The 20,448-nt window shown below is 39.5% G+C and overlaps 1 protein-coding gene and 1 pseudogene across 1 annotated transcript; both read left to right on the top strand.

Moving 5' to 3' along the window:
• The first annotated feature begins 545 nt into the window (after positions 1–545).
• Positions 546–2,000, top strand: LOC148718116 (uncharacterized). Its single transcript, XM_088742450.1, has 2 exons — positions 546–600; positions 1,381–2,000. The coding sequence occupies exons 1-2, from the start codon at positions 546–548 to the stop codon at positions 1,998–2,000; spliced, it is 675 nt and encodes a 224-aa protein (XP_088598576.1).
• A 6,087-nt stretch (positions 2,001–8,087) lies between these two features.
• Positions 8,088–15,205, top strand: LOC148718115 (uncharacterized; annotated as a pseudogene).
• The last annotated feature ends 5,243 nt before the right edge of the window (positions 15,206–20,448 follow it).

Here is a 20,448-nt window from a genome sequence, read left to right as displayed (position 1 = left end):
TGGCGAGAACGGCACTTAAATATTAGTCCTGAAATGCTATCTAAGGGCCTATGAATACCGATCAGATGGGTCCATTTGTAAAGATAGATACTTTTCTCATATACTTTTACTGATAATAACGGTCAATTCTTAATTTGCAACCACATCGATAAGTAAACTAACAGAAAACTCTAAAAAAATTGCTTTGTGCTGATACAGTCTGAAACTTCTTCCCATCTGTACATGTGCAGGCCAAGGGGCCGAGGCAAATGATTTTTGAGACAATTGGAATTGCACCGCGTTCGCCCCATATCGAGTTCGCCCCTTCGAGTTCGCCCCTTCGAATTCGCACCTTCGAGTTCGCCCCTTCGAGTTCGCCCCTTCGAGTTCGCCCCTTCGAGTTCGCCCCTTCGAGTTCGCCCCTTCGAGTTCGCCCCTTCGAGTTCGCCCCTTCGAGTTCGCCCCTTTGAGTTCGCCCCTACCTTATACCGTCTTCGCCCCCACACTTTTCAAGTTCGACCCCATCAAGTCGAGTTCGTCATTTGATTGAGTGATGTCCATATAAGATGATTTCTGACGAAGGCTCTAGCAGAATGTCAGCGACGACCAATTTGAATTTCGGCAATTGCGTGGAATCTGCGGGGGATCTGGGGTTACCAGAAACAACTGTATACACTGAATTTGTCATAATGGGAACCACACTTAAATGAAAACAAAATTGCTTAACTCATTATTCGGACTGGAAAAGATGTGAAACAATCTCGGTTTATCTAACGAACTCGAAATGTGTTGATGATAACAACCAGACTTGAGAAGATGCAAATCACGCTTTCATCGCATTGTGTTGATTATAACAACAAGACTTGAGAAAAGGCAAACCTCACTTCAAACCTCACGGTGGTGGTCTGAGTGGTGGTCTGAGCCGTCGTTTCGACAGATCTCCTTTCTCTCAGAAGCATTAGTTGAGGAGGGTGGCATGCTTTCTGCGGTGGTGATCAGAGGCATCAGTTGAGAAGGGTGATATGCTTTCTGCGGTGGCTGATCAAGCCTATACGTAAACGGCAATGACGTTGGCAGTCTAGGCAGACATAGTCTGTGTTTTGCACTGATTGGAAGAGACAAGCTCTTAACCGTCCAGAGTGGCGCACTGCCTGCCGTCTTAGCGTACAGAGATTTGAACGTCGTCGCATTGAGCTGCTTCAGGAAACTCGTATAGCCCGACATGTTGTGTTTGATTCATCATCTTACAGATCGTTGTCGGACTAATTTGTGTTTGATTCATCATCTTACGGGTTTATGTAGGACTAATTTGATGACCTGCTCCCAGTTGGCTTGTAGAGCGCTGCACTAGTATCGCAGAGGTCAGTGGTTCGAATCCCGTACGAGCCTCAAGTTTTTCAGGTCTGATTTTTCAATATTTCTTAAATATTTTACTTCAAAACGATCCAGAGACAAGCACTATCTTTTCGCAGTCTCCGCTCATTTCATTCAAACGCGACAAAAACATAGGCAATTTTTTGGTCAGAAGTTCCATTCAGACTAATGACCAACCAGGCACTTTTAAATGCGCTCGTGCACGATGCAAAACGTGTCCTTTCATTCACAATACTGATAAAACATCGGGACCTAAACAATCCATTAACATCACCGATCACTTCGCGTGCACCTCCGCCAATGTAATCGATTGCATAACTTGCACTTATTGCAAAAAGATATACATCGGCGAAACAGGCAGAAGACTAGGTGACCGATTCCCAGAACACCTTCGAGACGTGGAAAGGAATGACAAGGACACATCGAAACCAGTCGCTAGACATTTTAATTTACCTAATCATTCTAAGCAACATATGGCAATCTGCGGTCTTTCCTTACACTTAGGTAGCACGGAAAGCCGTAAAACTCTTGAACAAAAGCTCATCTTTCAAACCGGCATTCTAAATCCCACAGGGATCAACGAACGCTTTTCATTCCACTCATCTATTCGTGTTTTTCTCGTTGCCATGTTCCCACCAATAACGTAGCTCCACTTTCTGCCTTTTAAAGCACACACAACCCACAATTCCTCTATTCCCTCCGACGAAGGGCTGACGCTCGAAACGTCAGCTTTTGCAATCGTTACGGTGGCCAATTTACCATTTCAACTTTGTTGATATATCCAGATTATTGCTTAAATAGTGCTCTTTACTGCGAGGATCATGCATAAATACCTTTCTATAACCGCAGTTCAGATATATGAATTTCATATCTTCGTTGAGTAAGACTTGAGAAGATGCAAACCCTCACATTCATCGCGACAGCATTGCTTAAGTTGTTAGCCTGCTTGTAAGAAATGTTTAACAATTTTAATGATACTCACTTCGTTTAGCTTTATTTATGAAAAAAAGACGAAAGAGTTTACGAAACCACGATTTGATTACACTTTTGATTATAAGACTTTATAAGAGAACGCGTTCCGCGCTCCATAGGGTTGTCGGTCATAGCAACCAAACTTGAAAAGATGCAAACCACGCTTTCATCGCGACAGCATTGCTTAAGTTGTTGGCCTTGTAATAAATGTGTAACAGTTTTAATGATATCTACCTCGTTCAGTTTTATTTATGAAAAAAAGACCAAAGAGTTTACGAAACCCCGATTTGATCACGCTTTTGATTATTTAAGACTTATTAAGAGAATGCGTTCCATGCTTCATGGGGTTTTCGATCATAGTAACCAGACTCGAGAAATGGTAACGAGTGTGTAACATTTTTACTTTTTTTTTCTATTTTTTTTTCTAGGGTTAGAAGTTTATTTGGTCTTCCAAAACAATTAATTACAATAAACACCGCCTGCAAATAGCGAGCCAATCTAGGCGGGCGATGTTAAGGACAAACAAACACGAATCACTAATTGAAGGCGTTAAAAAAGTCGTTTTTACTGATACTTCGCTTAACTTTATTTTTGAATATAAGACTGAAGAAAAAAGCGAAACCTCGCTTTGACCAGCTGAAAGCCTTTGCCAGCTATTAGGAACACAACTGCATTGTCACCAACACCTGGCCGCCTGGTTTCTGGTCGCCCCAGCTCCCACGCACTTATAAACTTTCAAAATGGCCGTCGGTCAATTAAAATTCAATGCTTGTCTTGGTTCTAACTTGTTTGCAAATTTGGAAAAAAAATAAATAGACATTACCCAATCTGGGGACGAACTCGACTTGGTGGGGTCAAACTCGAAAAGGGTGGGGCGAACACGGTAAAAGTTAGGGGTGAACTCGACCGAGGGCGAAAGCGGCGGATACCGACAATTGAACTTTATTTAATGTGCTTTAGCTAAGGACTGAATCGTTATAACTGTCAAAAATTACCATTTTTTTTAACACGTAATTTTTTAAGTACAGATTTTCTGAAGTAAGAGATTTGGGAAAAAATCAAACATTGACATGGTATAGTTACTAAGGTTAAAGCAAAGAATCGTCAACGTCACCGAGCGGCTGTCCATGAACTAAGACTTACGGCTCAATCAACAATTTCAGTGACTCAATCGGCCATCACAATTTATATTTATTTCAGTTAATTTCAAAACAATTTTATCGGTTTCTTCCAACTTGTTACTAAACAGTAAAAAAATGTGCATGTTAACGTCTACTTTTCCAGTTATCAGTGGTGAACGTTACCCTAATATTATGATAACGCGCCCGAACAGCAGCACATATGTCCCTCCAATGGTTAACTTAACCATTTAAAAGTCGATTTATTTTTCAGAGAAGAAACTTGTCCGCAGTATTTATGATTTCAATACAATATTGTGCCTCACAAAAAGGCTATGAAAATTTCCATGTAATACTCATTCACGCATACTTAACAGTATCAATCATAGTTAAACAAAATTGAACGGGTACATGGAAATTTCCATGTAGTACCCATTTGCGCGTAAAAAAAGAACCTCAAACACTTTTGGCCAAAACGGGTCGATAGAATTTTCCATGTACATGTAACACTTACTCGCGTACAAAAAATAGTATCAAACATATTCTTAATCAAAACAGGTACATAGAAATTCCCATGTAATACTCATTCACGTATACAAACAGTATCAATCATTTAGAACCAATTTAAACAGGTACAAGGAGATTTCCATGTAACACTTTTACGATTTCATTGTGCCGGATAGTGCCTCACCAAAATGGTCTATGGAAATTTCCATGTAATACTTATTCACGTATACAAACAGTATCAAACAGTCCTGACCAAAGCGGGTACATGGAAATATCCATGTAATACTCTTTCACACGCGAAAAATAATAATAATTTCAAACTTTCTAGGGTAAAATGGGTGCATGGAATTTTATAAGTAATACTGACTCATTTGCTAAAAATTTAGTGTCCGAAATTCCTTTCCAAAACAGATGTATGGAAATTTCCATGTAATACTCATTCAAATATTCAAAATAGTATCTAATTCATGTCAAAAGCAGCTCCATGGAAATTTCCATGTAATACCCAATCACGCGTATACGAAGTAATTACAAACATTTTAGTCTACACTGAGTCCATAGAAATATTTAAGCAATACTCAAATGTTATTCATGTGTGCAAAGTAAGTATCAAATATTCTTTGATAAAAGTGTTTCAATAGGGTAATGGTTTTTACGGCTAACGAAAAATTTCTATCCGTTGCGTTCAAATGAAAAAAATTTCACGCTAAACTTTTTTTAAGACAAACGGTCAAAATTTTTCAATCTTTTCGCCTAAAGGCTAGTAAATTTGTTTGCTTTTTAACAGCTAACGGTTAACCTCATTGAAATGACTCTTGATCTGTTCGAAACTTTCACTCAAACCATTTTTCCGGCAAAGGGATCATAAATCTACATTAAGTACAATTGTCTTGCTAACTATATTTCTCTACTCGTCGTTATCTTTGGACCCTGATCCCTCGCATGCTGAACGGCTCAGGGTGACAGCTTCTTTCCTAAAACCAGAAACAGGCTTCTCGTCATTGTATACGGATAATAAGTTCACGTTCCTTTGAATCAACGGTTTCAGGCAAGAACTTACTGAAACACATAAAAACAAGGGATAGACAAGTTATTACTTTTTGCAGCTATTGGCATTGTTTAAAGATGTTTTGACTGCAGGTTACTGCAAGTCAGCAATTTTGTCTCACTTCTTTTAGAAATTTAGTAACTGTCTTATGGCACAGAAAATAAAGTACTCAATGTCTGTAAAATGTGCAACTTTACTACATTTTATTTGTATAATTGTGTCTTACCTAGAGTATACGAGTCTCCAAAGTCTAATACAATCCCTCTTGGAGGCACGAAAATCTTTATGATGTGCTGCATGAGGTCCACCTCATTCTCAGCCACAACCAATTTGTGGCACTTTTCGATGGTGTGCCAACGATTATGACACAACTTTTTTCGACGACATCTGTCAGTCCAGGGCCAGCTGTTTGCGAGAGATTTAATCATTCAGAGACTGTATCATGCCACACCGAGTCCTGTAATTTATCACTAAGTCAAGACTTAACACTAAATGAAATTTGGAAATTTTCTTAACTAAATGACAAACTCAAGGAAAATGTTACCTTTAGCAGACATCCTAAACACAAATTTAAATATAGACTAGTGAGCAGCACTTCTCCGAACAGTGGTTGTAAAACTTCTTTTATTTTCCGACACGTTTCGTCTAACTGTCGTAGACTTCTTCAGGGAGTTTTACAAGTATAACTAAACGCCTGTGTTTATAAGCCGAAGTTACAGGGGCCGATGACCGTAAAGGCCTTGGCCGGACTTACGAACAGGAACAGGCGAAGTTGTGAAAAATTTGTGAAAAATTTAACACGTGCAAGGCAAGGTGAGAAAAATATTAAGCTCGATACGAGAACTTTTCGAGGCCCTTCACAGAAATCAACTACTCTAGGACCCAATATACACAAATATTCTAAATATTTTAAACTTTTTACGTTTGCCACCTTCGTACGGTATAAATTAACTATTCATTTTTATTCTCTTCTCACTTGAGAATGATGACATGGAGTCATCGAAACGTTGTGTGTTTTTCTCGCTAGTGTTTATTCTTAAAAAATCTATAGCTTGTTATCGTTATTAAATTTTACAATGTTATCAAGCAACGTTTTGTCGTAAGTTTTTATCGTCAAATGTTATTTCAAGTCACTTCTTCTTCGTCTAAATGTAGTGTTGAATTCTGTTTTGCTAACAAAAAGATGCGATTCAGACTGAAAATAGTGGGATTCGTGCTCGAATCATACAATTTGAACCAATCAAACTACAGGATTTGATGGTGATTTCAAAATGGATGTAATAAATTGGAATATCTGGGAAGTATAAATTACAGAGCAACCTGTGTTTTGTTTGAGAAGTCAACATTCATCATGTATGACGGAAGGGTGCAGTAAAAATCAGTGCGATCAAAAATATGTAAAAAAAAATTCATAGGGAAACAGGAACATTTTTATATTAAAATTGGGAGTTGCAAAGTTTTTAGCCTTTCTTTGTGTAGGGGTTTTAATCTTTGATGATCAATTAAAATTGAATTAAGCTGCCGCATTCCCTCTGCCATACATTGTGAACACAGTCTTAATGTAAAAATTAATTGAAGAAAAAACTATCCACTTTGTCCTTTGCTTCCTGGAAGAACACTGGATCAAACTTAATTCTAGAGAAAAAAACAAATTGTCATCAATGTAACTAAAAAAAATTCACACCATTCCAATCCTGTGAGTCCAAGCTGGCACTGAATCTGGTAGTAATGATTGTCTATTGTCTTCAGTTTGTACTAGTTAGTGTTCTGGTCCTTAGTTAGATGTCTAACGTTGTCAAATGAAGTTTCACCTTCTTTGACAACTTTTATTTCTAATAAGCCAAATGGATTCTCACCATTATTTACTGCATCAAGATCATGAACTTTTCTGTTTGGACTACAACTTAGCCATGCGCATTTTGTCATCCTTTGCCTGGCCAGGTAAGCGGTGTAACTTTAATTCAGGATGATATCTAGAATCCCCGTTACACAAGGGAACACAGCAATGGTACGAGGATTTCTTCTTGGGGTCTGATGGCTCGTCGGCAGTTTCGAAATCTACAGTGAATTTTAGCATTGCGTTTAGTCTCAATGTAAGACGCATAATTATTCTCCCAATATCGTAAGAAATCTGGCGTAAAATGCCGTAAAATTCCACTCGATTGCTATTTTCGATCTAATACTTTATTTTCATAGACAAGAAGTCCAATAACTGAAAAAAAAAGCAGAAAAAAGTATATTTTTTTGAAGTACATACTTTGCGAAGCCGCCATATTTCTTAGCCGTCGAGCGGGTTGTTAGTGACAGTTTTTTTACGATTTCGAGAAAAATATCGTGCTTTCCATACAAAAATCAAGTCCAGACGAGGCATTTAGTAAATATCTAACAGTTTTTGTAGATATTGCAAAAGGATTGAGCGTAATGAACAAAAAACTATTGTCTAAAGCCAGATATGCTTGACCTCTTACGAGAGTTTGTTTTCTGGAGCGCTTGCTCTCCAGTTTTGTGTTGCTATGCAGTATCCAAGCACGTGACCTCTAGCTGCAAAGGGCCTATTAGATAATGAGTATCACGAACTCCTGCAATGACATATCATCACGCATTCTTTAGTGTCGTTTATTAGAGAGACTGGGTTCGAAATAGCCATTGCAGAGTGGACGTAAACACCAAAACACCCAACAACGTAAACAAAAAAAAAAACAATCAGCCAATATTATTTCGTTGCTGGCTATGCCATATAGAGCAGAAGAAGTGGAGAAGAGTAAACGTTTTGGTCGTCTTTGGTAAAGGAAAAGACGCTGCTTGGGTGATTTGTTTCCGCCGTTCGCTGTTTTGTTGTTTACGATCGATCGACAGTCATTTACTGCAAGATTAAGGCACAAAGGCGATTATTTAGCCAGGTTCTCAGACGATCTAAGGGCTTTCTTGTGATTTTGACGGATATTTGACCAAGTGGATTCACACCGTCTGATATTTAGGCTAATATCGACTCATAAGATACGAGATATTCATCAATTCTGAGGGTTTCTTTAAATTTATAGCAACAAAAATCTGGACGTTGTACTGAGCTAGAAATGTTTATATAAGCCATGGATCTTGCAGAGATGTGCATGATGCGTACGAATCTTCAAGGCGATAACTCGCTGCAAAAAAGGCAAATCGTACTTGACCGGCTATGGATGTATGCCAAACCAAATGAAAGGTACAATACATCTTATGTTGTCCTTTAGTTGCACCAACAAGTCTCTTCTCGTAGATTGTCTACTCATAAATCAGAATAAATCAAATAAACGTATTGGTAACCGTCCCTTTATAACGTGATTCCTCAGGTTTGTTTCCTAGTGACCCTCAAAGCATCCCTTATTATCTTAGTGGACAAAAGGAAGCCTCGATCGAGTACAAATTGTTAAGGTATGTTGTACTGCCCATAAGGAAATGAGGTTTGAAAAGTGATGCATTTTAATGTTAATAATTTATGTTAATAATTTATTATTAATGATTTGTGACAATCTACTGGCACTATGGGGTGGGGATTGCAGTAATCATGAAAAAAAATTCCTTCAAATCCAATTTGTCTTTACAGGTAAAATTAAATTTCTTAATGGTTTGACACACTCATGAAGCTGTTGAGCAGATGTTTGACGAGTAGGACCAACCGCATACACTACAACACCTCCCCTGTAAGCCAGTCTCTTGTCCCCTAAAGTCCTTAAGAATTCAAAGACTTTCCAAAAGTTCAACACAACATGCTATCAATAAAAAAAAATCAGTCTTAACCTCCCCCCCCCCCAATAAAAAACAGTTCAATGTTCAAAGATCCATCCGAACTGGGGGATTCCACACTCTGGAAGGGTATCGTCTAACAGGAACATGTTCAATCTGGCTCGGTGAGCTGCTAGCGGACGATTCAGTCACTGGATTGCATTTGGGTGACTGGCAGTCTGTCTCCATTGAGACAACTTTTGTCTGTTCAGGTGGCTCAGCTACTGGGTGATCAGTGGTCGTGGCTGGGAGTGGAAAAAGCAAGGCGTATGAAGCTGGCAGGTGTCTGTCTGCAACAGGAACATTGGAATCTTGGAGTTCATCCTTGTCTCGACGCCAAACTAGGATAGGCCCAATCTCCACTTTATAAGACAGGGGTCCCAATCGTGCACGGACAATACCGGGTACCCCCTTTGACTTTCCAGTGTAATTTCGTGCTATCACCCTCTGACCAATGGAAAAATGCCTTGCTACAGAACCACTCTTGGCAAAATACTGTTCCATCTGACGGTTGTTTACCTGGATGTAGAGATCTGGTTTTAACAAGTCCAGTCGAGTGCATAATGTTCTTCCCAAAAACAACTGGGACGGTGGCTCTCCGGTGGTTGAGTGGGGGGTGTTTCTATAAGTTAGCAACAATCTCGCTAACTTAATGTTCAAAGATGTCACTGGAGTTTCACTCTTTATGGCATTGGCATTCTTGAAACTCTGGACAGCACGTTCTGCTAGGCCGTTGGTGGCAGGGTGATAAGGTGTAGAGGTGATGTGTTTGATGCCGTTTCTCTTAAGGAATTGCTGGAACTCTTCTGATGCGAACTGAGGCCCATTATCACTCACTAACTGGGCTGGTACGCCATATCTTGCAAACAACTTCTGAAGGGTTTCAGTGGTTTTCGCTGAAGTCGTAGTGTTCATTCTCTCTATCTCCAGCCAACGTGAATATGCATCCACTACCACTAAAAACACACTGTTAAGGAAGGGACCTGCAAAATCGACATGAATTCGTTGCCAGGGCAACAAAGGCCATTCCTATGGGTGCACTGGCACTGTACTGGGCTCCCTCTGTACTAGTTGGCAACCTGGGCAGGAATTAGCAGACAGTTCAATTTCTTTATCGATTCCAGGCTACCAGGTGTAGCTTCGGGCCAGGGCCTTCATCTTCACGGCTCTCATATGTCCCTGATGAGGTTCCTTGAGAACTTGAGGGCGTAGTTTTGGGGGTACTATTGCTCTTATTCCCAACATCAAACAGCCTGATTGTAACGTGATCTCATCTTTGCGAACAAAATAGGGGTTGAGTGCAGGCTCATGGTTGTGTGGCCATCCCTTCCTGGTCATTTCATGCATTTGGGCCAAGACAGGATCTCTTTGTGTCTCTCGTCTAACGTTCTCCACCGTGACTGGCAAAGGGTCAAACTGCATCAAATTAAATACACCCACTGGGTCAACCACTTCTTCATCTTTGGCTTCCGATACCAGTGGTAGGCGGGAAAGACCATCTGCATTGCTGTGAAATTTAGTGTTCTTGTATTGAATGAAGTAGGCATAGCCCGCCAGGAACAAGGCATAACGTTGATCCGTGCTGCGGTGACCACGTGAATGCTCTTCCGCGGATGAAATATTGAAGTTAATGGCAGATGATCTGTGTATAGAGTGAAAGGACGGCCAAAAATATACATGTGAAACTTCTTGACACCCCAAATTATTGAAAAAGCTTCCTTGTCAATCTGCGCATACTTTTGCTCAGTTTTTGTCAGTGTCCTTGAAGCAAAAGTTATAGGTCGCTCGGTACCATCGTTAATTAAGTGAGAAAACACTGCTCCAATACCTGCGGGGGGTGCATCACAAGTCTAAGTGGCAGACCGGGATCATAATGTGTTAGAACTTGCTCTGAAGTGATTATTTCTTTCACCTTGTGGAATGCTGCCTCGCATTGCTCTGTCCACTTCCATTGGTGGTCCTTTCCCAAGAGTTGAGTAAAGGGGTGGACTGTTGTCGACAGGTTAGGTAAGAACCTGTGGTAGTAGTTGATTAGCCCAAGAAATGATCTTACTTCAGCTACGTCGTTTGCGCGTGGTGCTTCCAAAACCGCTTCTACTTTTGCTGTTGACTTGTGAAGGCCATCCTTGTCAATATCATGTCCACAATAAGTTATCTTCTCCTTGAAAAACTCACATTTGACCTTGTTAGCTCTCAAACCATGAAACTGTAGCCGTCGTAGGACTTCTTCTAAGCTAGCCAGGTGTTCTTCAACACTCTTGCCAGTGATAATCATGTCATCAAGTATACAGCTTGTGCCAGATTCCCTTCCAGCACTCAATGGTGCGTTGCTAGATAGCGTGTGCTGAAGTGATGCCGAACACTAGTCTATTGTACTGGAACAACCCCATGTGTGTGTTGATGGTGAGGTATTTTCTGGAATCTTCTTCCATCTCTAGTTGGTGGTATGCCTGGCGAAGATCAATCTTTGAGAATTTCTGTCCACCAGCAAGATTCCCAAAGATATCTTCGATGCGGGGTAAGGGATATTGTTCAACCTATAGTTCTGGGTTTACCGTGCCCTTGTAATCACCACAAAGCCTGACCGATCCATCTTTCTTTGGGACGGGTACAATGGGTGTTGCCCACTCGCTCCACTCAACTTTCGTGAGAATTCATTCAGTGGTTTACCTTCCACTTTCAGATCGATCCAGATTACAGTACTGCTCGGTTTGCCTACATTGTGTATCTGTATGCTTCCTAATACATCTTCAAATTCATCGCTCTCACGGTACTCAATAGAATGGACTTGAGTGTTAAGCGTTGGTTTCGGTGGTTGTTTTGGCTTACCTTGTTGTTTCGAGCGACAAGCTCTTGAAATACGACCCACCTTCCCACAATGATAACATGTTTGGTCCTTGAATCTGCAATTGTGCGTTGCGTGCGAGTCTCCCCCACATCGATAGCAAACTTTAGTGGTGGGGTTCGGCGATGGCGCTTGTGTGTGGTTATCTGAGATCTTGTCAACTCGAGGTTCTGATTGAAGCTCACTTTGCAATTCTGAAGCATCACGAATGGCCGTTTCCATTGCTACTACTACTTCCAAAGCCTTGGAATATTTCAGTTTGGCTTCTGAAAGCAAACGTTTTTGTATCTGCACATTTCTAAAGCCACAGACCAGTTTATCTCGTAAAGCTTCGTTAAGGTTGGCCCCAAAGTTGCAGTGGGTTGCTAATTTCTTCAGGTCTGCTACATGGGTCAACACAGTTTCTCCTTCACGCTGAATCCGTTTGTAGAAACGAAAACGCTCCGCTATTTCTAATGGTTTAGGACTTAAGTGTTGCTGAAGAGTCGTGACGATCTCCTGGAAGCTGTTTGTTGCTGGTTTATCTGGTGTAAGAAGATCTCTCAACAATGTGTACGTTTTACTACCGATCAAGCTTAACAAGGTTGGCACTTGGTGGTCTTCATCGATGTTGTTTGCTGAGAAAAACTGTTCCATCCGTTCTACATAGGTTTCCCATTTCTCCTGTGTTTCATCAAAACTTTCTATCTTTCCGATAGCAGTCATATTTTCGACGGTCTCCTACGACTTTAACCTCGTCGCCACTGTCATGTATTCATTTCTATTTCGAAAAGCACATGGAATAAATAATGCGCACACGTGCGCATGCTTACAAGAACCAACCGCATACACTACAATTTCATTAAATTAAGTTGAGAGGAAAACTCTCTTTGAGAATAGTTACATTGCAGAACCATCTTATTAATGCTGCCGAATACTTGGTCAAAGTTTCACTGCTGGGATGATACTATTGCCAGCTTCAAAATTCTAATTTTACACATATGTTGTTGTTAATTGATAGTCATATTAAATTGTGTCTTACAGGCTTTCTGAATTTCTGGTGAAGAAGAACGCAAGAACCTTTAAAGGTACTGTTAGGAGGAATGCAATCAGCGAACTTCTAGCTTGAAAATGACTGTTCTGAATTTATCTCTTAAAATTTGACCACCTGTCATTTGACATTGATATCATAAGTAAGCTGGTGTTATTCAATTAACAAACAAAATGAAAAGTAAATATCTGCAGAAGAGTAGATTTGTATAATTATTGAGGTGGTCATGTAGGTATATTGTAAGCCTTCAATTGATTGATGTTTGTCCTCTCCTGACAAAATGGATGGATACAATATCTTAAGATGTTTTCTCTTGTTAATTGGTAGAGATTACGACCTCTGTACAGGTTTAGCATGTTTTTGCTATGAAGGAGTAGATGTTGCCCTTTTCAAATGCACTTCACAATATCTCAAATCCTCATGCTTTTGAATTTACAAAAACTCCTTCGGGAAAAGTCGTTATGCACTTACAAGAACTGGAGGAGTGACTAAGACGAAAACTGGAAACCGGTAAACCCTGATCCAGAACAGTGGTTAACTGTAATTAAAGTAAGTGGAAATATTTGCTGTACAATGGAGAATAAATAAAAACGAAAATTCTCAACAATACTTTCCATTAATAATTATACTCTGTTCATACACTGAAGATATTACCTGTTTTGCTCAGTTGGAGTGTGATGATCTTACATTTTAATTGTTAGCATTATACAAGACCAATAATAATAATAATAATAATAATAATAATAATAATAATAATGTTAGTAACAATAACAAGCACTATTAGAAAAACCGCAAACTGATAGACCTCTGTTACAGCTTGATGGTATTACCGTAAGTTACTAGCAAGAAGCTTATTTATTGTTGAGGTCATTTCATTCTCCACTGTCTGATTCATGTCCTTCAAAGATGAAATTTCTGGAATAAGTGTTTGTGCTACAGTTTTTTTAAGCCTGCTTTTCATTATTTTTGTCAGGCTGACGCAGAAATAAATGTAGATGTTCCCCCAGATTATGTTGCTCCAGATACAGAGAAGCTTGAGCTTCAACCGCTCAGATCAGAAATTGAAAAGTATTTCAGAGGATTGTTTCTGGAACAACGTAAAGAAGATTTGGCATCACTACTTGACCCTGAAAATATCAGATGGCATCCACCGGAAAGGATAGTTACTTGCATGGCCATTGAAAGAAATCATTACAAACAAGGAAAGAGTTAAAGAAAGATAAAAACAATTGAACGCTGCTGGGAATAGTGTGGGTTTTCTGGGGCAACTGAAAAACCTGAAGGTGTCCCTGAGGATGGGGATGATATGGTCAGAACTCAAGTTGCTCCTTTGCGAGAGGTGATTTATGCTCAAAATTAAGACATACAATGTATGCTCAACTCAAGCCTCCTACTTATGCAAACCTAGCTATTTTGGCTAAAGTGTACATGCCCACAAGACTTTTCCATCATTTGTTTTATTCAAATAGTGTCAGCCACAGCTGAATTTTCCTTTATGTGACCACACACACACACTTGCCTATCAAAAGGCTTTCACATAATTGTCCTTTGAATTAAATGAAGTTGTGTAGATAACTTGACTCAATTTATAATTTGTTTACAATATTGCAGGTGTACAGTGGAGCTTGTAGGAGCCAGACGGCTCAGCCCATGGCCACCGAGGTAGATAACTTTGAAGGAGTTCTGCCAGGTAGTATTGTAACAGTTGCAGTTAATCTTGATGGAAACTACAAACCTCCCCATTTGGCAAAGGTAAAGGAAGTCACTAACTCTTCCTTCACTGTGCAGTGGCTAAAAGGTACTTACAAAGGAAAGTGGGTATCATGGCCTGGATGGACTTCCAGCAAAATTCCTATAGAAAGTGTAATCTATTTTGACATCGAATTAGACGAGAATGATAAACTAAGAAAGGAGTCTGTCCAGTACTTAAGGAGGAGATACAAAGAATTAAAAAAAAAGTTGAAATGCGTGTGTATGCATGTATCTAGGTTTTTCCATTGAAACTTACCCATCAAATTAGTCCTAAAATGTCTAAGATGATTCAGGCTTGTGTATGGAAATTTCCACAGATCTTTTATTTAACATGGTTAAAATTGTAAGATGTTCAGTCATCAACAATCTAGACATGTGTATGGAAATTTCCATCGGTCTTGAAGTAACATGGTAAAGTATAGGGCCGTGTTCAGTTATAACTGATCCGCACTAGTACATAGAAATTTCCATAGATCTTCCAGTAGAATGTTGAAATATAAGATTTTCAGTTATAATCGATTCACACTTGTGAATGGAAATTTCCATAGATCTTCCAGTAGAATGGTAAAATATAAGATTTTCAGTTATAATCAATTCACACTTGAGCATGGAAATTTCCATAGATCTTCTAGTAGAATGGTAAAATGTAAGATTTTCAGCTACAATCGATTCCAACTTGTGTATGAAAATTTCCATAGATCTTCCAGTAACATAGAAAATGTCAGAATTGTTTAGTTAAAATCGATCTACACTTGTGCTCGCAAATTTTTTTCCTTCATCACCTTCAGGTAACATATAAGATCTTCAATTATAGCTTATCAACAGAATTATGTGCATGGAAATTTCCATAGATCTTTCATCAGCATGGTAAAATGTAAGATCTTCAATTATAGCTTTATCCACAAAATGTGCATGGAAATTTCCATAGATCCTCCATCTACATGGTAAAATGTAAAATCTTCAGTCATAGCTGATCCACACAATGTGCATGGAAATTTCCGTAGATCCACTGACATGGTAAAATGTAAGCTAAGATCTTCAGTTATAGCTGAAACCCACGATGTGCATGGAAAGCACCTTCAAGACCTTTTCATTAGCACGGCAAAATGTGAAAGATGTGTTCGCTGTAGTCGATCCAGAAGTGCATGGAAATTTCCATAGACCTTCCATTAACATGGTATAACGTAAGATGTTCAGCTATAATCGATCTAGACATGTGCATGGAAATTTCTCTAGACCTTCTATTAACATGGTATAACGTAAGATGTTCAGCTATAATTGATCTAGACATGTGCATGGAAATTTCCATAGACCTTCCATTAACATGGTATAATGTAAGATGTTCATGCAGCTCTAGTCACCTGTCCCCCAAAATGTGGGGAATGTCTACGGAAAGTTTGATATCCATATTACAAACGTGTTTGTGTCGAAAAAGCTAATTTATTTTTTCATTAACAACAACTGAAGAATATTTTTGGAGAAAATTTTATAACTTTTAAAACATGTCGGATATGTGTCAATGATGCGTAGCGTTTTCGGTGCGTGTAAAATGCTGAATTTCCCTTTCACATATCATGCTGTGAGAACGTTTACAGTCGATCGATCCGTTAACGATGATCAATCCGTAGAACCTCTACCTGAAATACTCTGTTGAAGAAGTTCCAACGGAAACCATCTTTTTGTGAGTCTGTAACACCGTCGCTTTAGAAAAATTATTTTGCAAGAGCTTGTTTCTGATATTTTAAGGCTTCCTTTCCCACGGCTCTCGCCCGTTGTCCGTTTGCATTGATTAACATCGCTTACCCCGTGGGCGGCTGTAAATAGTGACTCGTAAAATCCCTCAAAGAGTTATTCAAGCTTCAGGAAATAAAATACACTTGCAGTTAAACAAATTTTTGGAATTTCAAAAAGACTTATTTAGGCTATTAAAGAACATAATCTGCAAACATTTGTTCTGCGTCCCACATTTGCATTGATGTTCAGGAATGAACATCTGAGAAACATGATCTAGTTCGTTGCCTAGCACGTGATCGAAAGAAGATCATCAATATTTTCGGGGAAAAGTTGATTTGGCGAGAAGTCTGTTCGACAAACAGCGTGACCTCAACGGTACTTTATTAGAAGTCAATAAATTACAATTCATCACAATAATTTATCAGCGAAGCTCTCATTTGGGTTGTCACGCAACGCTTTGTCGCCATGGGCGCAAATGTCAACAGAAATGGCGCTGCGCGCCAGGTCTAAAAATAGATATGTCATCTTTGGACCCCCCGCTGGTTTAGGACAAACACTTGGAGTCTTTACAAGGAGTTGTACGCGAAACGTGTCAGAAGCAAGACTATTTTCGGTCAAAAAATGCTCTAACTTTCTAAAATGGTTCCAACTAGGAATTGCTGTTGGGATACAAGTAAAAATGACTCAAGATATCCAGAAAGATTGCCGGACTCGCTTAAAGGAATGCTTAAAAACGGTCGGAAAGCCTTCATACCGTTCCCAAAGCCGAAGCATCACTTAGAACTTTGTCAACGCTGGGTAAATGCGTGTTCTAGAAAGAATTTCTCAGTTGATAGTGTTAACTACGATACTTATATTTGTGCTGTACACTGAAATCCTGAACAAAAGCCTTTTCAAACCGCTTGTTTGGAAACTTTACATAGACGACATCTCGCTATGGAGTACAAACAAAGCAACAATAGAACGTTTCATTGAAAAAGCAAACAATCATCATCCAACAATAAAATTTACGGCTGAAATTTCCGATAAGGAAACAACATTCCTGGACACCTACATCTACAAAGGCGAACGATTCGAAAAGGACGCAATCCTTGATGTGCGTACTCATTTTAAACAAACTGAGACATTTCAGTATACACACTATAGTTCCTGTCACCCACAATGAGTTAAGAAAGGCTTAATAAAAAGAGAGGCCATTAAACTTCTCAGAACAAACTCCTCTCAAACAATATTCGAGGAGAAAACCTCAAATTTCAAAGCGCATTTGCGAAAGAGAGGCTACCCAGAGGCCCTCATTAACACAACCCTCTCAGAGGTGAATTTCAAAAACAGGAAACTAGCTCTTCAACAGAAATCGAAGACGAACTAACGAATCTTGCCTTTTATTACACAATACCAACCATCAGTGCCAAACCTAAAGCAAATTCTCATGAGACACTGGCATTTGATAGAAACACAACCAGTACTGAGCGAACTATAGAGAAATCCGCCATTCGTATCTTACAAAAGAGGGCGATCACTCAAAGACATACTCGTGAGAGCCAAACTTTGAACAGGCTATTCTAAACACGCGCTGGGGAGTCGTGTAGGCGGCCTGTCAACCCCCCTTTTACATTGAACTGTTAGATCCTTAAGTTTTACGCGATCGACTTTACTTTCCTTTAGTATCTTCGCCTGACTTGAGGCAGTCACGAACACGTGCGATGAGGTCTGCTCGTTTTCCGCTTAATTTCAAGCATCTACACTTTAACCAATGCTTCAATTGTGTGTTTGTATAGTCCTCTGGGTCTTGCTCGAACTTTGAGCCAGGAACACCGTCGTTTTGATTTAAAATACGAGCTTTAGAGACGGTTGAACTACAGATGGGCGCATCATCACCCATATTCCTTTACTCGAGAAGCTTGTTTGTTTGTCCTAATCGCTCTAGGGGGTTAAAATTTTGTGACGTCACAAACGCGCCATTTGCATTAAAAAAGTTTACTATTGTGACTTGTGCATGTAGATTTCACTTTGCGTTTGCTACTGAGCAAGTAAATAAAGTAGCCAAAAGGAGAGTGGAACACGATTTCATTGGCTTCATACCTGAACGCGAAAGTATCAGAGTATTGAACTCAATCAGAAATTTTAAAACTAAATCAAATTCTTGGAGCCAGCCTGGCGACCAGGCGTCAAAAGTTAGTCGCCAGTGAATAAAATCTAGTCGCATTGGCGACCCCACTGGTCGCAACGTCGAGCCCTGGTTTTTATTTTCTTCGATATAGTTGAGTGTCCTGGTTAGAAAGATACATTGTAGAGTACATGTTACCCAACATATACTGAAGTGGCAAAGAAGCGTCTCTTTGATTCTGGTTTTTACCAAATTTTCCTTACTTCAGAAAATCTGCACTTAAAAAATTATGTATTTTCTCAGTTTGTTAGCGCCATTGTGTTTAGTATGGTAGATTGCTTTAGTTTAAAGCCATTTAATCGAACAGCTTTGATATCGTCTTGTGGATAGGCGATGTTCATTATTTGATCTCAAAGAATCACTTTTTTGTCAATCCCAAAATATTTTAAATTAAAAAGTTGCCTTCGGGGATGTTTCACGCTGAAGAAATTCAAAGAGCTAGCGTGAGACATTTCAGCTTATCAATTAGAATTCAAACAAAGAAGAGTAGACACTCTTAGACTCCACCTCCCGGTTAGCTCAATTGGTAGAGCGCCGGACTGTTGTGCGGGAGGTCGTGAGTTCAAATCCGGCCGCGCCAACACTCAGGGTCTTTAAATAGCTGAGAAGAAAGTGCTGCCTTTGTAATAATATCTGCAAATGGTTAGACTTTCTAGTCTTCTCGGATAGGGACGATTAATGGAAGTCCCGTCTCACAAGCCCTTGTATGTGATAAACTAAATTTGTGGAACGTTAAAGAACCCACACACTGTTCCAAAAGAGTAGGGCACGTAGTACCCGGTGTTGTGGTCTATCTTTGTGCAGTGTCTATCAAATTGATGGGGGGTACTGCGCCTTTGAATATTGTATAGAAAAGACGCAATATAAATAAGGAATTCATTCATTCATCAAAAAAAACCTTCTTCATTTAAAGCAAAACATTGTGAGATTGTAGCAGTGTGGATCCAATTAAAAGATGCATCAGTGCAGTTAAACTGATAAATAGTTGATGTTGGTTCTCTATCCTAACCAAAAGTACCGTAAAATACAGAGATATGGGCTCCATTGTGTGTCCATCAAAACTGACGGTTACAAAGGAAAAGAATGGGAAACACTAAGTGCAATTGTCAGTCTTTCTAGGTAGCATGTAAGAAGAAACGATTCGCCCATTCAAAGAAACTCTATCCTTGAAAGCTCAAATCCCCAACTTTTTATTGCTCGAAAAACGCTATGTTAATATTCAGAACATATGTTTTAATCCAAGAGGATTCTTGGTTTATTTATTTCTCTATGTAACACTATTAAATCCCTTTTAATACACAAATCTGCGACGAAAATTTGTGCATTGGTTCCTGTCTATTTCTCAACGAAAGCGATTCTTCTTCCCATCTAACATTCAGCTTTAGAATTTCAAGTCTCTTGTTACTTGAAGCCTTGTCCGCCACAGTATAGCGGGTGTCTCTAACACATAAAGGAGCTGCAATCACGACATCCAAAAAGCCATATCCCCTTTAGGCATACCTATGCTGTGGCTCCATGGTGTCTGCCACAGCTCAGAATAGCTGACCTTTACTCTCAGAGGAGGTGTAATTATATTGAGTGCCTTTGCAAATGAGGAGCTGAAATTGTGGGGGGTGCCATGAGTGCCGTTGATGAGGGCGGCATTGCGATTTTCGGTTTTGTAGTTATGGCTACTTTTTTTACCGTTTTTTCGGTTATTAGGCCAAGAAACTTCGGCTTTTCGGTATTCATTGCGGTTTGCGGATTTTGAGGTTTTCAGCATTTGGTTTTCGATTTTCGTCTAAGTTTCAAATGAGTTTTCGGATTGGTATTTGATGTGCTTTTCGGTTTTTTTTATTTGGGTTCCGGTTTCTCTTTGATCTGAGCGGCAATTTTGCGCCTCCACTGATCTCGACTAGCCGTGTAACCCCCTGTAGGTTACACTTGTCACTAATGTACTGGATCGATTAGGGTTTTAATAACTGGGATGTGACAATTCATCGGTTTTGACGATTTCGTATCTAGTTGTCAGTTTTGATCGAAACTTTTTGCAGTTCTACGGTTTTGGATGATTTTTTATTACGGTTTTGCGGTTTCTAAGAGACTCTAATGCCCCCCCCCCCTGTTGAGTCAGCTATTTATTCACTCAAAGGAGCTGTAACAAAAATGATTGTCTTTACA

This window comes from Stylophora pistillata, chromosome 13 (assembly GCF_964205215.1).
Source record: "Stylophora pistillata chromosome 13, jaStyPist1.2, whole genome shotgun sequence".
Taxonomy (NCBI): domain Eukaryota; kingdom Metazoa; phylum Cnidaria; class Anthozoa; order Scleractinia; family Pocilloporidae; genus Stylophora; species Stylophora pistillata.
This window is presented reverse-complemented; position numbering and strand designations above follow the sequence as displayed.

What these genes read in the sequence shown, in the direction of transcription:
- LOC148718116 (XM_088742450.1), top strand. Translation starts at nt 546, where the DNA reads ATGATTTCTGACGAAGGCTCTAGCAGAATGTCAGCGACGACCAATTTG. An exon ending in GACGACCAATTTGAATTTCG is followed by an intron (nt 601 to 1,380) that starts GCAATTGCGTGG and finishes CAAGTTTTTCAG; the next exon opens with GTCTGATTTTTCAATATTTC.